Source organism: Ursus americanus, chromosome 14, assembly GCF_024610735.1.
Source record: "Ursus americanus isolate L20-20 chromosome 14, mUrsAme1.1.p, whole genome shotgun sequence".
Taxonomy (NCBI): domain Eukaryota; kingdom Metazoa; phylum Chordata; class Mammalia; order Carnivora; family Ursidae; genus Ursus; species Ursus americanus.
The window spans coordinates 41,480,698-41,502,753 of NC_142140.1; the positions used below are offsets into that span (position 1 = coordinate 41,480,698).

Below are 22,056 nucleotides of genomic sequence, written 5' to 3' on the forward strand. Positions count from 1 at the left end.
TCTATTCTTGGTTCTCCACTTTTATGAACTATTTGGATCAAATCAATACCTATTCTGATCATGCTTGTTAATTAATTAAGCTGTTACTGTAAGCATCACAGCCGTTCCAGGTGCTTGTCCTTACCCCCAACTTGAAGACAAGGAAGTTGGGACCTAAGTGACTTGCCCGAGTGGACACGGCTGGTAAGTGGAGGATTTGGCTGAGCTCTTTCCCCTGCACAATGCTGTAATCAAAGCTAGTTGGGACGTTCTTTTCACTTGCACTAATCTGAGGTTATCCAAAGTGATGCGAATCTTGAATTTAAGAACTGGAACCTCAGACCAGGCAACACCTGCGGGAATGGGTCGGAGTGATCTACCCTTAGTGCAAGGTGAATTACACAGGTCCCCTGGGCCCTGTGAGCCCAAAGGGGCTCTCAGCTCTGCTCTGACCGCCTCCCCACTCCTAACATCTGGGGTTACTCTAGGGTAGGACAACTTGCTGAAGAGGGACCCAAGCCCTGGGGGGTTTGGGGGAAAGTGTTTGTAGCTGATATAACCCCCCGAGGGTTCTTGGACCTTGAGGCATCTGCGGAGAGCCGGGGTCCACGAACCAGCCTCTCAGCTGCTTTGGAGTGGTTTTTACGTCTTGGCTTCTTTCTTTCATCGTGGTGCTAATGGCTTTGTGGACAGCTTCCCATGCCTCCTGTATACCGTATACCGGGTCAGCGCTGAATTGGGATGGGCTGTGTCTTATGTTGCCCTAACACAGAAAACTTCTTAGGGGTTTGTTAGGCTTTTCTAGCTCAAGATAAGAAAAACAGCCGTCAAATTGGCTGGACAGGTGAGGAGGCAGTAGGGGTAGTGGGGGAGGAATGTGGGGGTTCAAGGAGCAAGCCGATCAGTTTCCCAGGACCTGCAAAAAATGAATGTAGTAAATTTACTTTTTTTGTGGGTGTGTCTGAATTTCCATCCTATGATTCCTACTGTGATTATTAATGCGATTTGAAGATTATCCTTTAGTTTCTTAAGATCTGTTTCCTGTGGGGAAATTAATATATTGAAAACCTGATGGATACCTTATCAGAAAAAGCAATTATCTGGTTAATTTAATTTTACGGAAACAGGCAAAACCCTCTAGCTTGCTCTGTGACCTCACATCATGGTACTTCATTTTGTAAGACTGTATTTATTCCATGAAGTGTGTATCAAAACTTAAAAGTTATAAGCAGAGGGGAGCCTGGGAGGCTCAGTTGGTTAAGCACCTGCCTTTGGCTCAGGTCCCGATCTTGGGGTCCTGAGATCGAGCCCCGGGTCAGGCTCTTGCTCAGTGGGGAGTCTGCTTCTCCCTCTATCCCTCCCCCCACTTGTGCTCTCTCGCTCGCACGCGCTCTCTCTCTCAAATAAATAAATAAATAAATAAAATCTTAAAAAAAAGGTTGGGGGTGTCTGGGTGGCTCAGTCATTAAGCGTCTGCCTTTGGCTCAGGGTCCGGCGGGAAGCCTGCTTCTTCCTCTCCCACTCCCCCTGCTTGTGTTCTCTCTCTCTCTCTGTATGTCTCTCTGTCAAATAAATAAATAAAATCTTTAAAAAACAAAAACACTCTATCTGAATGAAACTCAGTCACCTAGTGGGAGAAATAGAAGAGCTGCTGTGGGACTCCGAGAAGAATTTCTCATCCAGGAGGCTCATTGCCATCCAGGCTAGGACTGTGGGTTCGTTTCTTAAGGGAAGAGCATTTTATTTGCACATTTACTGATTTAATTAGTGAACTCTAATGGCATTGTTTTACATGTCTGTCTTGTAATTGAAGTTCTACTAAAATTGATTCAAGGGGACGATTATTCAATTATATGGGTGATGAAGTATGAAGACAAAAACGATTTGTTTATTTATTTATCTCATTTGATCTTTATTTTCCCATTTGGTGTTTTTTTTTAAATTGTAGTACAGCTAACATACTATGTTACATCAGTTTCAGGTGTACAATGTAGCGATTCGACAACTCGATACATTATGCTAGACAGTTTCCTGGTTTTTATTACACTCAAGGAAGAGAATAGAATTGAAAAAAAGAGTTTGAAGTCTCATCTTGACTCTCACCAAAAAATAGCTTATATTCTCATAAGATTTCTGAGGGAATGGGATAGAAAACATTGAAAAAGAAATCCAAAAAAGAGTTGGTATGTTTCTTTTTAATGAGATGTGTCTAATATCCTTTTTTTCCTCCATGGTATGTTGGCCGCACCAAACTATGTGAGCCGTTGGTGTCGGTTTGTCATTTGTGATATAGGAAGGATGTATTCTCTAAGGCTTAATGGGTATCGTTTCATTTCACTGACAGGGTAGCCCTTTGGGTTCAGTCTAAGAAATGAGGGTAGAAGAGACGTTCGCCTAAAAAGTGGTTGGTGAACACAAGGCTTGGTGAACAGTGGCTGTGCTGTTCGCTGTTACCGTTTTGGGGGGATTTCTTCTATTCGTTCAATCTGCATGACTTAGACCCAGGGTCTGCCCCATATCCTGACTGCTACAGTCAGATCCAGATCTGTAGGCAGGTGTCTACAGTCATTTATTTACTTATTTGTACAGATTTATTTATTTACTTAAGAGAGAGAGAGAGTGCACACGAGCAGAGGGAGGGGCAGAGGGAGAGAGAGAATCTTAAGAAGTCTCCACACCCAGTGTGGAACCGGACGTGGGGTTCCATCCCAGGACCCTGAGATCATGACCTGAGCTGAAATCAAGAGTCGGATGCTTAACTGACTGAGTTGCCCAGGTGGCCCTAGGTATTTACATTTATTTTTATCACATGGTATTACAATACTTAAATTATATAGAAAGGCTAATAATGAAAAGTAACAATCCCAAACCAATCCCACCACTTTCTCCCAGTATTAAATTCATCTCTCTCCATGTGCTGGCATTTTTATTTTATTTATTTTTATTTTAGATTTCTTTCTTTTTTAAAAAGATCTTATTTATTTATTTGAGGGAGAGAGAGAGAGAGCACACAAGCAGGGTGAAGGGCAGAGGGAGAAGCAGACTCCCTACCGAGCGGGGAGCCTGATGTGGGACTCGATCCCAAGACTCTGGGATCATGCCCTGAGCCCAAGGCAGGCACTTAACCGACTGAGCCACCTGGGTACCCCATGTGCTGGCATTTTAAACTTACCACTTTTATAACACTACATGGAGACCTCATACATAGACCCTGAAGCCCTACCTCCTTGATTGCTGCGCGCTTACCCCAGCTCAGCTCACTCTGACTAGGATCTGGATAGGGTGGTAGCCAGGCTAGCCAGGGCCATCGGCAAAATACTTTTTTTAAATGTTCCTCTTTCTCCCAGCTTAATGGCAAGCTTGAAACTCCAATGATACCCAAAGTCGTTTTGGAAGAGCAAAAAGTGTGCACGTAGACCTGGGGAGACAGCCCTGAAGAAATTCAGGAACAAATGTCCTAGGCAGACCCAAGAGCAATGCAAATACTGAGGCATGGGTTGACGTGGGTGTTCAAGGGAGAGCAAGGAGGCCAGTCAGCGGACCGGAAAAGCAAGCGAATGCTCTAGTGGATATGGCCAGACAGGCCGGCAAGGGCACAGCTCCGGAGGGCCTTGGAGGCGCAGTGGAACATTGCTTTGCTGTGTGAAAGGAAGAGCCAAGGACAGGGTGTGACCGCCATTGTGACGGCACTGCTGGTCGAGTTAAGACCGTAGGGAGGCAAGAGTGGTGGAAGGAGAGGATGGTGCCTTGGACAGAATGGAAGCAGGGAAGGTGGTGAGGAGTCGTTGGCTTCTCGCAGAGCTGACCATGTCTCTTGATGGATTTGATATGAAGTATGAAGAAAGCATAGAGTCAAGGATGAGTGTGAGGTTTTTAGCCAGAGCATCTGGAAGCCTTTCACTGAGATGGGGAAAAGGCAGGTTTTAGGGTGAGGATTAGGAGTTTGGGTTGAACCATGTTAATTTGGGGACCCCTTTTTGACATTCAGGGGGAGATACGGGGGAAGCAAGGAGTCTGGATTCAGCGAGGCAGTCTTGGCTAGAGAACTATAATTGGGTGTCATCAGCAGAGAGATATATTTAAAGCCACGCGCTGGGAGATATCCAAAGAATGAGTGTAGATAGAGAAGGGCAGAGGCCCAAGGGCTGGGTGTTGGGACCTTGGAGATATGGAAGTTGGGAAGTTGAGGGGGGGCAGCCCAGCGACTAGAGAGGTAGGAGTGGAATCGGCAGAGAGAGGGGTCCTGGGAGCCAAGTGGCAACTAGCCTTCACGGGGGAGGCAGGACTGTGCCAAATGCTGCCACGAGTCAGAAAAGATGAGGACTGGATTTGGCCACTGGGTCCAGCAAAGTGGAGGTCATGATGACCTTGAAAATGGTTTCCAAAGAAGGGGGATGCTGAATGAAGGGGGTTCAACAGAGAACAGGGTGGGGGTGGGAACGGATAATCGTGGATGTGAGCCAGCACAGCTCTTTCGTGGGGTTGGCTGTAAAGTGGAGTAGAGAAGTGGGCTTGATGGAAGACATGAGGTTGCAGGGGGTAGAGAAGGGCGTTGCCCTTCTGGTTGGGAGAAATAACGGCGCGCATGCGCCGATGGGCGTGATCCACGGGAGGGAAATACTCAGGAGAGAACCCGGGGCAGGAAGTCCTTGAGCAGGTTAGAGCCCTGGTTTAGCACGGGAGGGGGTTGGCTACAGGGAGGACCTGGGAGAGTTCTCTGAGACCAGCCGAAGCACAGGCAGCGTTGACAGGAACAGAAGCGAGCAGGTGGCGTGGATGTGGTACTCCGAGCTCCAGGGCTTCTGTTCTCTTCCATTTCTTCCCTCCCTGAACTAGGAGCTCTGAGACGGAGGATGGGGTAGGCGCCGATGGAGGTTTGCTTGAAAGGGAGAAAATGTGCGAGTGTCACCTAGGGCCTGGGGCAAAGGGACAAGCTTGGGAGTGTGGTAGGGCTGCTGGGGTCACCATTCAAAGCGAGGCCAGTTTGCAAGGCGGTGAGTTTTCCTCCATGCTCATGTCCTGGGTGGGTGCAGGTGCGGAGCCGGGGGGGGGGGCGGGGAGGGGATGTTGGGGGGAGGTGGATGCCGGCTAAACTGAGGTTGGTCTAGGTGTACCTGAACGAGCAAGACAGGGGCAAGGGGGTTGAGGCGGGATGCAGGAGGGGATGAAAATGGGACCGTGAGATGTATTTTATAAAAGCCTTACTGAGGAGCGTAACTTACACATGCATTTAAAAGATACTGCACGTACTTAGAGGATACAATTTGAAAAGTGTGATGTACGTATGTGTCCGTAAAACCATCTCCACAATCAAGATATGACCATATTCGTCACCTTCCAAGCCTCTTCTTTACTCTAGAAAGGAAGAGGCTTACTCTCAACCCCTATCCTCGGTGCCCGGGCAGTCACTCCTACCTGTCGCTGGAGATGATTTTGCATTTATTAGAGTCTTAGAAATCATTTAATATAAGTGGATTTTTTTTTTTTTTTTTTGGGTATGGATTCTTTCGTTCAGCCTCATGATGCGGAGACTCACTCATGTGGAAGTGTGATAAAGGGTTCATCTCTTTTTATTGCCGAGGAGCCTTCCACAGTGTGGATAAGCCGCAGTGTGTGCATGCATTGCCTGGGAGCGTGCACTTGGGTTGTTTTCAGCTTTTGGCTCTGAAGCTAATAGGAACATAGGCCCACGTCTTTGTATGGATATATGCTTTCCTCTCTCTTACAGAAATACCTAGGCATGGAGTGTCTGGATCATATGGTAGACATAGAGTCTTTATAAAATCCATTGGGATCTAGAGAGTGGGTGACTGGCAGGGTCCAGCTGTGTCCCCAGCCACCCACCCCTGCATTGCAGCTCTCCTGAGGAATCACTGACGTTAACCTCATTCTAGTGCTGCTACCGAGCTTTGCTAACTAATGCTCCTAACTTTTGACTGGTGGAAAGACAGTCTGTAAGCCCTTACTAGAATGTTTCAACACCTGCGATTCCTTTAGCAGCGTGGTCCTGGCTCAGAATCAGGGGTCCTGGCTCCACGTCTTCTGCGTGCTGTCCCTGCTTACTCATTCCCTAAGATTTGCACATTACAGGGTGGGGGCGGGGGTAGTCGGGGGTCTGAAAAAAAACCAGGCAGGACTCAAAGCAGTTGAAGCGACATAAAGGAGAAGGTGATCATAACTCTGAGCCCTGACGGTCCCAACCCAACAAGAGATGAGGGGAAGAGGTCTGGGCTTTCTCTCCCCACCTCACCGCACCCCTGCCCGACTTCTCACGGGGCAGCCAATCTGTGTGCTAAAGGTTAACCCTCAAAAAATGTGCAGTGATGACTCTGCTGCAGATATACAAGGAACGTGCGTTAAAAATTTGGTTTTTCTCATTATGAACGAGAGCACAAGCAGTGAGGTGTTAACAGCCAGTTCAAAGGAGAATACAAAGGACAGACGCATTTAGATATCAGGAAAATTGAAATGAACTTGCACACAGAAGAAACTGTCCTCAGAGATGGGGGAGGGTTGTCCCTCCACCAGACAGAATTGACTGGTGTGTCTGTAGTCAAGATTTATTTGTGTTGCTATCAGTTTTCTGCAAGTTCACTTTAATTTCTGCGGAGTTGTAAAGATCTGTCAGGCATGTTATAAACTGGGGGTGCCTGTATATTTCAAACCAGATGCCCTTGAAAGATGAGCACATTCCTGTAGCCATGCATTTAAAAAACAAAACAAAGCAAAACAACTTGGGCTAGCACCACGTAATATCAAAGGAAATTGTAATTAATCACATGCATAGGTAACTTTGGTAGAAGTTTTAGGCAGGAATTCCATCCCGCTCACCTTCTCTACTTTTTCAGTCAAAGTTGCTGATAATTCACAACTCTGAGGGTTTAAGATGCCCCTTACATTCCCACAGCAGAGGGACTGACATAAGAGGTGCAGGGGGGAGGGCTGAGGTTTGGTTGGGGGGGGAGGGGAGATGGTGCTTGAGTCTCCCGCTGCCCCTGGGAAATCACCGGCCTGGGGAAGGACTGCGCCTGCGCCTAGGGGGCCTGCCGGCTACTCTAGGCAGGTGAGGGCAGTTCCCCAGGAGCGTGACTTGGGCCTCTGCTGTCCATTTAGGATAAAGGAGGAGTGGAACTTCGTGGCCGAGTGCAGGAGGAAAGGCATCCCCCAGGCTGCATACTGCAAGAATGGCTTTGTAGACACCAGCGTGAGGCTTCTAGAAAAGATCGAAAGGAATACCGTTGCGAGGCAGAGTTCACTTTCCAAGGAGAGAGACAAACGGAGCAGTGCATTTGTGTTTGAACTTTCGGGGGAGCAGTGGACGGTGAGTACAGCAAGGGGCTGCCCCATGTGCGCCGCTGAGCTCTGCTTAAGGCATTGATTGGCCTTGGCTTTGGCCCAAAGAGATCTTTCCCATGGATGGGGAGGAGCCAGTTGCCTGCTCAGAACCAGGTTCTCACCTCCCTTCCTCAGTGCCAGACCCCGTAGTCCCGGGGAGGGCAGTGGGATCCCTCTGAGGCTGGCAGGGGCAGGGACCCCGGCGGCCCTCCCCAGGATGGCACAGCTTTTGAAGTGTTTAGTCCTGTAGTCTCTCCCCCAGACCTTTAAAATCACTCTTTGCACCACCCCCCTTTTTAAAATGAACTGAGCCTTTAGGTAACACCCCTCCTGAGATTCTGAGGCCAAGACAAAGATGTCCCCCCCCTTCTTTCCTCAGGTGTTTACAGGTGGCTTCCTGCTCCCACTGCCCCCGACCTGCTGCTTTGCTTGGGGACGCATCTGCAGAGCTTGCCCATGATCTGACATTTTCTGGTGGAAGCAGCACCCGAGAATGCCAAGGGCAAGCCAGCTGGGACCATGGTCCCTTTCTGGGGGGCAGGGTTCTCTGGAACTTGCCCTCCATCTCTTTCTATCCCCCCAACTATGGTTGAAGGCACTCTGGGCTGGGAGACTGAATTATAGGGGGTGATCCTGGGGCCGTCCTTTATTGTCCATGTGATGTGGGGGTAGTTTACTCCACTTTCATATATTTTATCTCCTCCCTGGTAAAATGGTGCTAACACCTGCCTTGGCTCCCTTGGAGGGCCGTTGCGGGTTCTAAATGAGCCCATATTCTATGGCACCGACTTGTTGGCTGCCCTGCCCTCTGACACTGGGAGAGATTCTTACTGTACAACCTCTAGTCTTCTTTCTCCTGCATCCCCATCAGTGAGATCAGTAGGTGCTCTTCTGCATATCTAATTAAATCATTCTCATGTGCCATCATCAAACATGGTCCTGGTCTAAGCACTTACCCCACAGGGGTTACCTAGACCCCTGGAGATCCTCCAGCCATAAGCACTTCTCAGCACCTTTGCAGTTGTATCCCAGAGCCCTTGAGCTAGGGGCGGCCTTGGGTGCTGCTGAGTTCCCCGTCCCTTCACAAGTGAAGGCCCAGGGAGGTGGTGCGCCTGGGAAAGAGGCAGAGCCTGGCCTGGCGTTCAGGTCTCCCTGCTATCTTTCTGGTGCTCTTTCCTATGGTAGACTCAGGAAAACATTGAGAAACTTGGCACAGCAACTATTAGATCTTTATCAAGCAACTAGGGAGGGAAACGTAGCACAAATTTTAAAATCCAATGCATGGACAGATTTTGTTTTCAGAAGATGTTAAATCAGTGTGTTGTAAATCACTGATGTATGTCGTGGCTATGGGTGTGAGCCAGGTTGTCTGTGCTCACTGGGCGTTTGATCTTAATATCAGGAATTCACAGTGAGTTTGAAATTGGGCCAATCCGCTCTTGTGAAATTAATGACAACCCTAGAGTCTTAAAGGGGCTTCTTGGAGGGGCTGTGGAGCGGGCTAAGGTTAGGCTGTGGATGCTCTCACCCATGCTCTCTCGCTTCTTGCCTTTCACGTAAATGCCTGGTTGTACTTGTTGGCTTTGTGCATGCCGCCTCTCGGCTCCGACACCTTGAGGACCTAGTAGTGACTGATGTCATTCATTCTGTTTTAGGAGCTCCCAGATTCGTTGAAGGAGCAGACACACCTGAAAGAATGGCATATCAGTAATACCCTGATTCAAATCATTCCTACCTATATCGAGCTGTTTCAGGCGATGAGAATTCTGGATCTGCCCAAAAACCAAATCTCCTGTCTTCCAGCTGAAATCGGTATGTTCCCCAGCAGGAGCCTCCGTGTTCTTGTCTGGCAAGCAGGCAGCTGGTGGGCAGGTGGCGGCGTGGCACTTCCTTCCCCTCCTGGCCCAGGATGCTGCTGCGTGGGGCTGTTTCCTGTGTTCCCAGAGCTGCTGGTTAGTTCGCAAGGTCCCCTCGGGGCGGTGATACCAGATCCACCTGCAGAACTCAGCCCAGGCAGACACTCGCCGACGGCTCAGAAACGAGAAGTCTCATGAGTGAGCAATGCCGTGTTTAGGAACTTTTAGTTTATTTTCTTTTAGTTTTAGAAAGTTAAGCATGCAGTGACGTGTTCATTGCAAACATAAAATACGACCAATTGTTCCCGTGTAAGTTTAGTGTAGCCTGTTATGTTGTTTTGATCAACATTTTATAATTCTCCATCATTTTTTTTAAAGATTTTATTTATTTATTCGACAGAGATGGAGACAGCCAGCGAGAGAGGGAACACAAGCAGGGGGAGTGGGAGAGGAAGAAGCAGGCTCACAGCAGAGGAGCCTGATGTGGGGCTTGATCCCATAATGCCGGGATCACGCCCTGAGCCGAAGGCAGACGCTTAACCGCTGTGCCACCCAGGCGCCCCTCTCCATCATTTTTCTGTTCCACTGCAGTACCTTAAAATGAAGTGATCATTACTGCTTCTCTTTCTCTTGGGGTGTGTGGGAAGAAGCTCTGGGGGCTGCCTGGAGTTTCGTGAAGGATTAACTAGAGAGTAAGCAAAAAATGCTCTGATCAAGGACTGACACGCTCAGGATAAAAGACGAGCTGATGCTTAATAAAGCACTTAAAAACCGAATGCAAAGTTGCGTTTCATGTCTCCCCCCTCGTCATTTATACAAATATTTTATATCTTTGTCTTGTGTTTGCTGTTAAAAGACCTTAAAGATTCTTCCCCATGGTGGTTCATTTGTTTGGATGATAGGTCGTTTGAAGAACCTGCAAGAACTCAATGTGAGTTTCAACTGTCTGAAGAGCATTCCTCCAGAACTGGGGGACTGTGAAAATCTAGAGAAACTGGACTGTTCTGGAAACCTGGAATTAACCGAGCTCCCCTTTGAGGTAAGAAAGCAATCATTTTTGCACTATGATTTACTTTTATTAGGCTTATGACATGGGATGATCTATAATGTGGGGAAAACATTTTACGAGGTGAAATCCATCTTTATTATATCATACTTTCTTGACATTTCAATCACCCTATATCACCCTACACCCAATACCCTATACCAGCAATTAGAAGGTCTTTTAGCATGTTCTTACACTAGGCCAGGAGCTGAATTTAAGTTCAGAAAAGTTATCAAAAAGAAACAAACAAAACTAGGCAAAACCTGTTTTCATACAAGATATTTTCATTTAACTCCTATTCAATATATGATGCCTATTGTCTATAATGCAGACCCGGATTTATTTATCCACAGTGGTAAAGCAAATTGGAAACAGTTGGAAATAAAGGGCGTAAAATTAAAAGAAAAAAGCTTATATATTCATAGAAACGTGTAGATAACCAAAGTAGTCTTAACAGATAGGATTTTGAAAGTCCATTAATTTAAACAATATTCACTAGTGGCTTTTGGTCTGTATTCACTGGAGAAATGATTTAAAATCACATTCTGATGAAATGGAGCCACTGAGAGGGAAGAGTGTTGCCAAACAAAACTCAACAGGCTTTTTACGCTGAAGGGAGATAGAAATCTCATAATCCTGCTGGTAGCGAGCAGACTGGAAACAGTATTGCTGGCGTGGTGCTGACAAGGCCCTGGCTCCTGAATAGAGTCCTAGATGGGGTGTTACTCTCCCTGCCTGGAAACTTCTGGGTGGGAGGAAGTGGCTGCTTCCACCATCGCCCCAGGAAATGCCCGCGAGTGGTCCAGGTGAGGGCATCCACCTAGGGGCATGACTTCCTGCATGAGATTGCTCATTCCCCAGGCCTCCCCAGTTTATTTATTTAATTTAATTAATTTATTTTAAAAGACTTTATTTATTTGACAGAGAGAGAAAGAGAGAGAGTACACACAAGCAGGGGGAGGGGCAGAGGGAGAGGGAGAAGCAGGCTTCCTGCTAAGCAGGGAGCCTGATGCAGGACTCCATCCCAGGGTTCCAGGATCATGACCTGAGCCAAAGGCAGATGCTCGATCGACTGAGCCACCCAGGCGCCCCCGGGTCTCCCCAGTTTAGAAATTGGCTCGGTCTTCCTTCGGTGGTCCAGGCTGGAAGCAAGCCAAGTCATCTTGACTTCTCTTGCTCCCACGCCCCGTATCCACTCTGTAAGTAAGTCCTGTTGAGCTTGTAAGTAAGTCCTGTTCAGAATAGGTTCTGCATCTGACCCCCACCCAGCACCTTGCCACCAACACCCTAGTCTAAGCCGTGCTGTCCACCATCTGGACTGGACAATAGCTTTCTAGGCTCGCCTCGCTGTTCCTTCTCTCCCCCCGCCTTTTATTGAGATATAATTTATAGACCCCCAGATTTAGCCATAAGTGTACAATTCACCATAATTCACTTTTAGGATCTTTCTAGCATTCCCTCAAAATTCTGTCCCCCCTGTTTGCAGTTAATCCACACGAGTGGGCATATTAGGCAGCCCTAGGCAACCACAATTTGGGTTTGTTTTTTTTTTCCTGGCAAACAGCAATGTCCTGCTGATTCACCTATGTTGACATAGGTGGGAGAAAATGTACTCAGGATATCGATTTTTAGGCTCTTTGCTTCGAATGGGATTCTGTAAATGCACTGTACTTGTTACAGTTCCCCAGTTGGCTCTGTTATAATAGCTCACTGACTCTTCTTATATATAACTTCACTATTTCCAGCCTGGAGAGCTCTCACTGGCCATAAATTTCAGCCACCTGTTCAAACTATGGCTTATTCAAGATAAATAGAAACTATGTAGCCAGTGACAGGTCAGGTCTCAGCCTCATGTGTCCAACTTGTATGTTTCCAAAGGAAGCACACAGCACCCCAGGTTCTGGTCTCTACAGACTAAGGAAAGCACTGTTTGCCTGGATGCCATATCCAAATGCGGGCATTAAAACTTTTTTTTTTTTGGTTAAACACATAGTATTACATTTACCATTGTGACCATTTTTAAGTGTATGGTTTGCTAGGGTTCAATGTATTCGCATCATTGCACCTGTCTTCACGAGGAAGCTTCTCCCACAAATAATTGACACAATCCCGAATTCAGGTTCAAACAGACCACAAGTAGAATGAATGACCCATGGAGGGAACTACCAGGAATTTTGAGACAAAGGTAAAGATAATGAAACTTCACTTTGTAAGTGAGTGTTGTATACTCTGATTGACTGTCAGATTTTTATCTGGACAGCACTGGAATTTTCAGGCAAATGTAACTACTTTTCAAAAGAGTTTATGAGTGTTTCATTTTGCCTTTGATGACGGTAGCTAGTGCGGAATGACTCCATCCAGGCATTTGCTCTCCTTGCTGGTTTGATGCCACTGTGATTTTCCTTATTCTAACGTTCACAGAAGTCTTAACTTATTGAGGGTATTTAAAGGAAAGACCTTGGGGCGCCTGGGTGGCTCAGTCGGTTAAGCGTCTGCCTTCAGCTCAGGTCATGATCCCAGGGTCTTGGGATTAAGCCCCATGTCAGGCTCTCTGCTCAGCGGGCAGCCTGCTTCTCTCTCTCCCTCTGCCTGCTGCTCCCCTGCTTGTGCTCTCTCTCACTCTGTCAAAAAAATAAATCTTATAAAAAAAAAAAAGGAAAGAACTTACTTTTTTACAGTCTGAAAAATGTTCCTTCTACATTTATTGTAAAAAGAAGAAAGACGAGACTGATGGTAACCCAGTGTTGATTTTTCTGCCGATCTGAGAACTCTGGTACCACAGTCAGAAACTTTAGACTGAATTATGGGCACTGCAAACATCTTTTTTGACTGCTTATTCACTGTCACATTACTGTTTTCACATTCATTTCCATAAATTCAAAACAAGAGCAAAATTAGAATGTGCCCATTCAAAGGGGTGAGTTTGACCTGTGTGTCCCTAAAGCCAATGTGGCAATAGGGAATTAGGTATCATATTAAGGCAAAGAAAGGCATAAGTCTACTGCCTCTTTCTTTTCTAGATTTCAGTCATTCCTTCTGTTGGTCCAACTGGCTCCATATTGAATATTGTGTAACAGTTTAGAAAATGTGTTCTGAGAGGCAGCCCAAATGTTGTTTGTGGACTCTGAAAATAAGTCAGTAAAAGGTGCTCCTTCTATATGTCGCAGCCATGACCCGACTTATAAAAGCAAATCCAAACACGAGACACTTTTCCTACTTCGTTCAATATTTGCAGATTTGCATTTGAAATAAAAAAGTATTCTTCCCTACATATCCAGTTACCATGTTTATTTTTTTTTTATTTTTATTTTTTAAAGATTTTATTTATTTATTCGACAGAGATAGAGACAGTCAGCGAGAGAGGGAACACAAGCAGGGGGAGTGGGAGAGGAAGAAGCAGGCTCATAGCGGAGGAGCCTGATGTGGGGCTCGATCCCGTAACGCCGGGATCACGCCCTGAGCCGAAGGCAGACGCTTAACCGCTGTGCCACCCAGGCGCCCCTGGTTACCATGTTTAAAAACACAAATTATGGAGATGAGACATAAGGAATACAGATTTCTGATCGGTTGCCACGTCCCTTCATGAGTTCAAATGTGAGTCTTTTTAAGATTTGCCAAACTCCTTGTGGCCGTCTTCAAGTCATTCTATTTTTTTTTTTTAAGGCTTACACTTTTTGTCTTCTGTGACTTTGCACATGCTGTTCCCCACCCGGAGTCCCCTTCCCTATCTTTCCACCTGTCGAGGAACCTCAGGACCCTAAAAACTCCATTCTCCATGAAATCTTTCCTGACCCCTTCCCTTACCCGCCCCTCCCCCCCCAACATGACATCGGCACATTAGCCCCTTATGTCTGTGTTACCGATCGCACCCAGTTGAAAACTTCTTCACGTTGGTTCTTGCTACATAAAATGGCATTGCTTATTTTCAAAAGTGTGACCTCCTGGAGGGGAGCGCCTGCATGCTGTTGATCTCAGACTACCCGGCATGGAGCACATCGTCAGCGCTCCAAAATACATACTCTCCCGATTTGTGTTGCATCTGTTCTTAGAAGTGCCTTTGGGAAGAAATAGCACCTGAAAATTACTAGTCAAACATACCCGCTCTTACAAAAGTAATTAGAATATGTTGTTATTCCTTTCTAGTTGAGTAACTTGAAGCAAGTTACATTTGTAGATATCTCAGCGAACAAGTTTGCCAGCGTCCCGATCTGTGTCCTCAGGATGTGTAATTTGCAGTGGCTGGATCTCAGCAACAATAGCCTGAATGACCTGCCCCAAGATATAGACAGGTAGCTACTTGCATTCGGAAGGTGAGGTGTGTGACTCAGTTACTAACGCCTTAAACTCCGTTACCATTTGAAACGTGCCTAACACACGAGTGGTCTTTGAAGTCAGTGAGTTTTCCAAGCGCTTATTGTTTCTGGGAGATGAGTTTCGTGCTTTATATAATAAGACAGTTTCCGGTCTGCCTCATACATGTGCGTGTGTATGTATGTGCATTTGAACACCTCTCTGTTGGCTTGGTGAACTTCCGTTTACTCGAGTCCTCAACAGAATGACACCATTAACTTTCCTTTCCCCTCTTTTCCCCCATCTTTATTATATTTGGAATAGAAATGTATCACTCTATGTCTTGATATATACGTAATATGTGGAAGAGGAACGTATTACTCTAGGTTTAGAATATCAGTAAGGATCATTTTTATTGGTTTCACTTATTGATTTATCACACATAGTCTCTCAAACAAAATTGATAGGATGAGTAAGGTTTTTCCAATGATATCCTTGTATTTCATGTTCAACAAATAATTACCCTGGGCCGCCTGGCTGGCGCAGTCAGCAGAGCACGCGATCCTGATCATGGGGTCGTGAGTTCAAGCCCCACGTTGAGCATAGCGCTTACTGAAAAAAAAAAAAATAAATTACACTGAGTCACGTAAGATCCATTCATTCGCTCATTTATATCATTCATTCATTCCGCCAATGATATTAGGCTCCTGTATGGCAGGCCCAGAGTTTAAAATGGTGAATGTAACAAAGTTTCTGGCCTCCTGGGATCCACAGTCTTCTTTATAAGCATAGAGCGTAATAAGTAAGCTGTCGCGACACAGAAGCCAAAACTGACTTAGTTCCGAAGGTCACTCACATGACCGTTTTCTTCTCCTGGTACCTATGATGTGTATCGGTGCTTTCCACGTTTGTGACACTAAGTGGGAACTGTTTTAGTTCGGAACACGAGGGGAACTTGGTGAAATATTTGTGGGATCGGTCAAGATTTTTTAAATGAATGCAAGAAAAAACTGGAGGGGGGGTCACCGAGTTAGAATAAAATGGAAAGCAAATAAAACATATTTGGAGTGCATGTTGCTCGTTTCCTTTTCGTTCTGCAGGTTTCTTTCCATTTTAAAGTTAGAAAATATGATGGGAGAGGAATACTGGGCTTTCAAGATATACACCAGCAAATCTGTTGCCCAAATCTGTTCATTCTCGGCCCCATCCCCAGTACGGTTCCTGGGTTCCGGAGAATGCGGCAGAACTTGGAGAGATGTACTGATGGTCAGGCCCCTCCCAGACTAGTGTATAATGTGCAGTTTGCTTATCCTGCTGCTCTATTTGTCTTTGCTTGGCAATTAAGCCAGTGAAAATGTAAAAAAAACCCAAATCGTGTCCCCTGGCATGACTTTATTTAAATTTTAAAGTCCGTTTCTTCTCATAAGGGTCACATATATAAAATAAACTGCCTAGGGATTCCATACCCGAATTTATTTGCCATTCACTTTGTTTTTCTCCGCTATGAAATTAACCCTTACAAGTCTAATCCCTTTTACTTCTCAGGCTGGAAGAACTGCAGACCTTTCTCTTGTATAAGAACAAGCTGACGTACCTTCCTTACGCCTTGCTTAACTTAAAGAAGCTCACCTTGTTAGTCGTCAGTGGGGACCACTTGGTGGAGCTCCCGACTGCCCTGTGTGACTCATCCACACCTTTAAAGTGAGTAGATCCCCGTAGAGACATGCACGCGTGCGGTAAGGAGCACCTGGAGCCCACCTGTCTCAGGAACCAGATTGGGTGGTTCTTGGGCTCGGAGGACCTGATCCCAGTTCCCAGAAGTTTCACTTGCCTTTTTTTTTTTTATAAAGATTTTATTTATTTATGTGACAGAGAGACAGCCAGCGAGAGAGGGAACACAGCTGGGGAGAGGGAGAGGAAGAAGCAGGCTCCCAGCCAAGGAGCCCGATGTGGGACTCGATCCCGGAACGCCAGGATCACGCCCTGAGCCGAAGGCAGACGCTTAACGACTGCGCTACTCAGGCGCCCCTCACTTGCCTTTTTACAGGATTTTAAAGTTTTTGGCCAATGGCACAGGGAGGTCGATTCCAGAGGATTTCTGGACAAAATGCTACGGCCGTTTGAAGTGCTACAAAGCACATTCCCAGGGCTCCCTGGTTGTCTTACCCTTTTTTGGTTTCCTTAAAGGAACCTGTGAACCACCCCAAACGAAGAAAAACCATCCCTGCAAATGTGATACAGATTCTAATCTGGCGTGAGACATTGAACAGTCTTCTGATCTTGAAAGTGAACTTGAGAAGCCCTAGCTCCACCCTCCCGGGAAGCTGACTCCAGACCCCCTGGACACGTGGCTGCTCCCGTGAGAGCCACGTGCTCCCCGTGTCCAGAGACCCACCTGCCTTAAGCACCAGGTGTTTGCTCAAACCACCACTCAATTTCCCAGAGACGTCCAGTTCTTTCAGTGGTAAATGGTCGCTGTCGGCATAAACCTTTCTCATCTTCCAACCTTGGCAATAAGGTGCATAGCAGACAGAAATAGAGAAGTGAACTATTGCAAAGAGAGAGACTACATTCATTTCCGAGTTAAACACAAGATGAACAGGGTTATGACATTTCTCCCCACTGGCCCACTATGCTCCTTCCACCGGAATGGATCTTCCCCTGCCCTTGGCCGTCTTAAGAATGTCTTCTGGATAAGAAGAGGCACCCCCCGATGGGAGGGGGAGCAGGACCCTCCCCCACCTTGGAGCCCCTTCCACACTTGGGCAACCAGGAGCAGGCGTGGCAACTTCACGACCAAGGACAGGAAGGGAACTCCTGGTCGGGAGTCATTCAAATGATATAATCGTAGGACTTGGAAATCTAAAAGAATCAGATGGAAGCTCTTTGAATTAATAAAAGTTTAATAAAAACACTGGATATAAGTGTGCATTAAGACCTCTATGTCTCACTGGTTTCTTAGGAATAACCTATAGGAAAATAATGGACAAAATGATGGCAGTAGTTGTATTAGCCAAAAATATAAAAATCTAAAAAAAGAAATCTAGAAAAAATGCTAGTAAAATTGCTCTCTTATGTGAAGAAAACGAAAAAATGTTCCCAAAGGCTACCAAGGAAATTTTGAGTATTTGGAAAGACATACTGTGACTTTTCTGGATAAAAAGGAGATAAAGATGCGATTTCTTTGAAAAATTATACTTCAGTGTAATGTGATTCCAGCCATATCTCCAGTGGGATTTCGTTTGTGGCACTTGAACAACTGATTGGAAAGTATATCTGAAAGGCAACAAGCTAAGAACAACAACAATAATTTTCGAAAACAAGAGTAACGGGACAGAGTTTTGCCTTACTGAGAATGACAATGTGTTTAAAAGGTGTAATAATCAGGGGCACCTGGGTGGCACAGCGGTTAAGCGTCTGCCTTCGGCTCAGGACGTGATCCCGGCATTATGGGATCGAGCCCCACATCAGGCTCCTCCGCTGGGAGCCTGCTTCTTCCTCTCCCACTCCCCCTGCTTGTGTTCCCTCTCTCGCTGGCTGTCTCTATCTCTGTCTAATAAATAAATAAAATCTTTAAAAAAAAGGTATAATAATCAAAATGAGGTGGTGCGAGGCAATGATTTGTAGATAAATTATTAAACAGAGTAGGTAGTACTGGAAGTGAGTCTCATCTATGATACGGGGATTTTCGTAAACCAGTGAGGAAGGTCTGATGACTGAATACACCATTAGGGATGTGGGCTAATTAGGGAAAGACAAAGCCCGTTGTTCACTTTACAGGGTCAGAAAGCTTATGGCCTATAGCCATATATATGCTGTGTCGTATAGGGAGACATCTAGATTAAGCCACAGATTAAATAGAAAAAGGAGACTATAAAAAGAATAAGAAATGCCATGTTACTGATAGTGGTTTGATCATCCCTCTTGAGACCCTGTTGAGATGAGGAAAAAGATAAAACCTATAAGCCCGCCAGGATGGAGAAAGCAGGGGAAGGCAGACGCAACAGTGGTGACTGATAAAAATAGAATGGAATAGGCTCAAGCTCCGAGACCAAACCAAGAAATGAGCCCATTGGCCCTGGACAACTCCGAAGAAGCACATGGTCAGAAATTCCAGGTCTGGGTTGGTGCAGATTGAGGCAGGGTGCTAAAAACAAAAGGACAATTTCATATAAACAAATGATCCCCCGCCTTCCAATCTCCTCCTCGATTCCATTGGGTAGACCACTCAGCATCTGACCAAAAGTCTGAGGTTTCATCTAGGGTGGCCGTAGAGGGAAAGACCCTGGATTTTTATGTTTAGAGACTCACCAGGGACTAGCAGCTCTTTGCCCGTGTGGTCACCCACATGTGGGCTGGCACCTGGGCAAGGACGGTCTGCACGTGTGGATGCCCAGCCAACATTTTGTGGTCTTAGCCTTAAACATGAAGGTGTCACCGAGCCTTTCCACATAATTGTCACAAAAACATGAATTTTTCAATTTTAGAATCAAACTGCAGGCAAGATAGAAAAGTTATATATGGTTTCGGATCAGAATGCAGATGGCGTTGGTGTTAACGGTGTAAAAGTATTTGATGTCTGTGACGTGCTTTGAATGCATCAGAAAATAAGGTGGCTCGATGAGTAGATCAAGGGGTTGGATACACAGATGGGTATGTGATAAAGCAGGTGCAGTAAGATCTTAAGTATGGACCAAGTAGTGAGGACAGGGCTGTTCACTCTAACTTTTTTTTTTTTTTTGACTTTTCTGAATGTTGGCAATTTTCATAGTGGAATGTTGAAAAAGTGAAAGTATAGATCATAAAAACTGAGAGGTGGGAGGGTTGGGGAACTGAAGAGAAGGGAAGGAATACCTCCATCCCACTTGATTAAACAACATTGAAGTATTGATCCTACCTAAAAGTAGGTTAAGTAAAAATAATGATTGATGAAAGAGATTGCCTCTGGGGATCTGAGACACAGAGATCGGGTGAGACACTATGGTTTTAAGTTAAAAAGTATCCTTGCACTATTCAAATTTTAAAATACGTACAGTGATTACTGTGATAAAACATTGAAGAATGATAAAATACAGGCTTTTTTTTTTTTTTTTTGGATGGGGATAGATGATAAAATTAACTCAATCAAAGAGCTTGCAGAGAGGACGCCTGGGTGGCTCAGTCGGTTAAGTGTCTGCTTTGGGCTCAGGTCGTGATCCCAGGGTCCTGGGATTGAGCCCCGTGTCGGGCTTCCTCTTCCTGTGCCCCCCCCCCAAGCTGTCTCTCTCTCTCTCTCTCCCTCTCTCAAATAAATAAATAGAACCTTAAAAAAAAAAGAGCTTGCAAAGGAAAAGTTGCGTGGATTTATCCACAAAGAGATTGAAACTTTTTTGCTTTCTCCACATTTAGACATTAAATAAAATTACAAGGAAGATGAACTGGGAAATACATGTACTAAAAAAGGGCAGGTGGGCTTTATCTTCCACATGTATAGAACTTCCACAAACCAATGAGAACAATACCACCCAAGCCAGCAGGGCCCACACTTGCAGCCGGAGACTATTGGAGGGATTTCCAAGTTTGAATCGAAATAATTACATTGCCTTTCACATCAAAACATCTTTCAAAACTGTAAAGACAGGAGAGCAAATGTCATTTTAGTTTCTCTCCTTGAGCTTCTTTTTTGGGTAGGCGTATCTGTCTTTTCAGTTGTGAGGATAGTGACCGTCTGAGTTCTTTATAATTTAACGCCGCCTCATCTTAGAGTTTGATATCATTCATTGGGAGTAATATCAAACATGGCAGGACACGATCCGGTGCGTGAAGGGTCTGACGGAGAGTGAGTGTTAGTGTCCACCTCAGGGTCTCCTGCCCGCTGTCTTCCATCTGTAGCTAAGTAGCTCTCATTGCCCCACCAAGCCTCTGAGCAGGACTGATTCCGTAATCCTGTTGGGTTATTCCACGTGGCAGTTCCACTGATACGCTAATATTACGTGATCTTCCGTGACCTTCAAGGATGAGTAAGAACTTGAGATTTAGGGCCACGGAGGTTGACTTCTTATGAGAGGAATTCTGTGGTTAAACACGTACAGGTGAAAATGTGATATTGTCCGTATTTTCTCGAATAGATTTGTAAGCCTTATGGACAATCCTCTTGATAATACCCGATGTCAAGATGATGTCGAAGTGATGGAAAGTGAACGAGATCGTCAATGCTTTGATAAAGAATTTTTGAAAGCCTATATCGAAGATGTTAAAGAAAGAGGTACGTTAATCATATTTAAAATTATCTTAGGGGCCCTTGGGTGGCTCAGTCAGTTAAGTGTCCAACTCTTGATTTCCACTCAGGTGATGACCTCGGGGTCCTGAGATCAAACCCTGCATTTGGGCTCTGCGCTCGGTGCGGAGTCTACTTATCCCTCTCCCTCTGCCCCTCTCCTAGCTCTCTCTCTCTCACATAAATAAATAAATAAATAAATAAATAAATAAATAAATAAATAACATAATCTTTAAAAAGTTAAAATAAAATTCTTTTAAATGAATATACGGAATTTCATGTGCTCATGCAACACATTTATTGACATGAGTCACAATGACATAAAGTTAATTTGTTAATTGATTATTTTTCCATGGACCAAATATATATAGTTTCTTTAAAATATCAAATTTTTCTAGTGTACTTGAATACTTGATACATCATCAATAATTTGACAGAGAGGCCCAGAAACATATACTTGAGACGTTGCATTACTAACTGAACATGAGTTTTTAAGAAAATGGCATTGACAAAAGAGTATCCCAGTTAATGGGAAAATAAGATTCCATTTCAAAATCCATTTAAATTCAATTTTAGGAAAAGTCGTTTCTTACATAAATCAAGGTCCTCTTATATAAAAATCACAAAAGGAAAAACACAAGATGGCAGACTATTACCTAGATCCCTTTAGCTTTGGTTTCCCAAGGGTGGAGATAATACAGAGAAGCACAGGGAGGTCATGGGACCTTAGGAAAGAACAGGAAGCAGCTTCCCCAGGGGCTGTTTCCAAAGTGTTCTGGAAGGTTAGAAGCCCTTCCTTCTGCTGCAAACACACAAACATAAGTCACCCTTTGTTCTTTTAATCACCACCTTCTTCCTAGTATGGCTGCCTGTTCATAGACTAAGGATGATTGGTCACATTCAGATATTCTGGGTTTTCATGACATGAATGAAAAATGCCATTTATTTGGCAAATTAAAAAATTTCTTCAACTAAATTAAGCAAATCTCTATGCAGTTATCTCCAATCCATTTGGCCATCCCCAATCTTGAATGCTGAAATAGTATGAAATAAATGAGAAATTTATATGAAACACGAAACAAAGAGCAGAACCATTTATTTTGCCAAAATTTAACTTTGGGTTGTATAAGTTTCCTCTCGTGAAAGCCTTTATTGTTGTATTTTATAGATGTATCCATAATTACATTTTAGAGCTATTGTTTCTTTTTTTTTTTTAAAGATTTTATTTATTTATTCATTCGACAGAGATAGAGACAGCCAGCGAGAGAGAGAACACAAGCAGGGGGAGTGGGAGA

The 22,056-nt window shown here is 45.0% G+C and overlaps 1 protein-coding gene across 6 annotated transcripts in view; it reads left to right on the forward strand.

The window, feature by feature from the left end:
* The window catches only part of LRRC2 (leucine rich repeat containing 2), a 42,266-nt gene that overhangs the window by 16,960 nt on the left and 3,250 nt on the right, over positions 1-22,056 (forward strand). For all 6 annotated transcript variants that reach the window (XM_045778712.2, XM_045778711.2, XM_087867103.1 and 3 more), the window contains exons 3-8: positions 7,093-7,300; positions 8,970-9,126; positions 10,073-10,209; positions 14,359-14,504; positions 16,051-16,206; positions 20,613-20,749. In XM_045778712.2, coding sequence (XP_045634668.1) covers positions 7,093-7,300; positions 8,970-9,126; positions 10,073-10,209; positions 14,359-14,504; positions 16,051-16,206; positions 20,613-20,749 — 941 coding nt within the window. The remainder of the gene's footprint in view (positions 1-7,092; positions 7,301-8,969; positions 9,127-10,072; positions 10,210-14,358; positions 14,505-16,050; positions 16,207-20,612; positions 20,750-22,056) is intronic.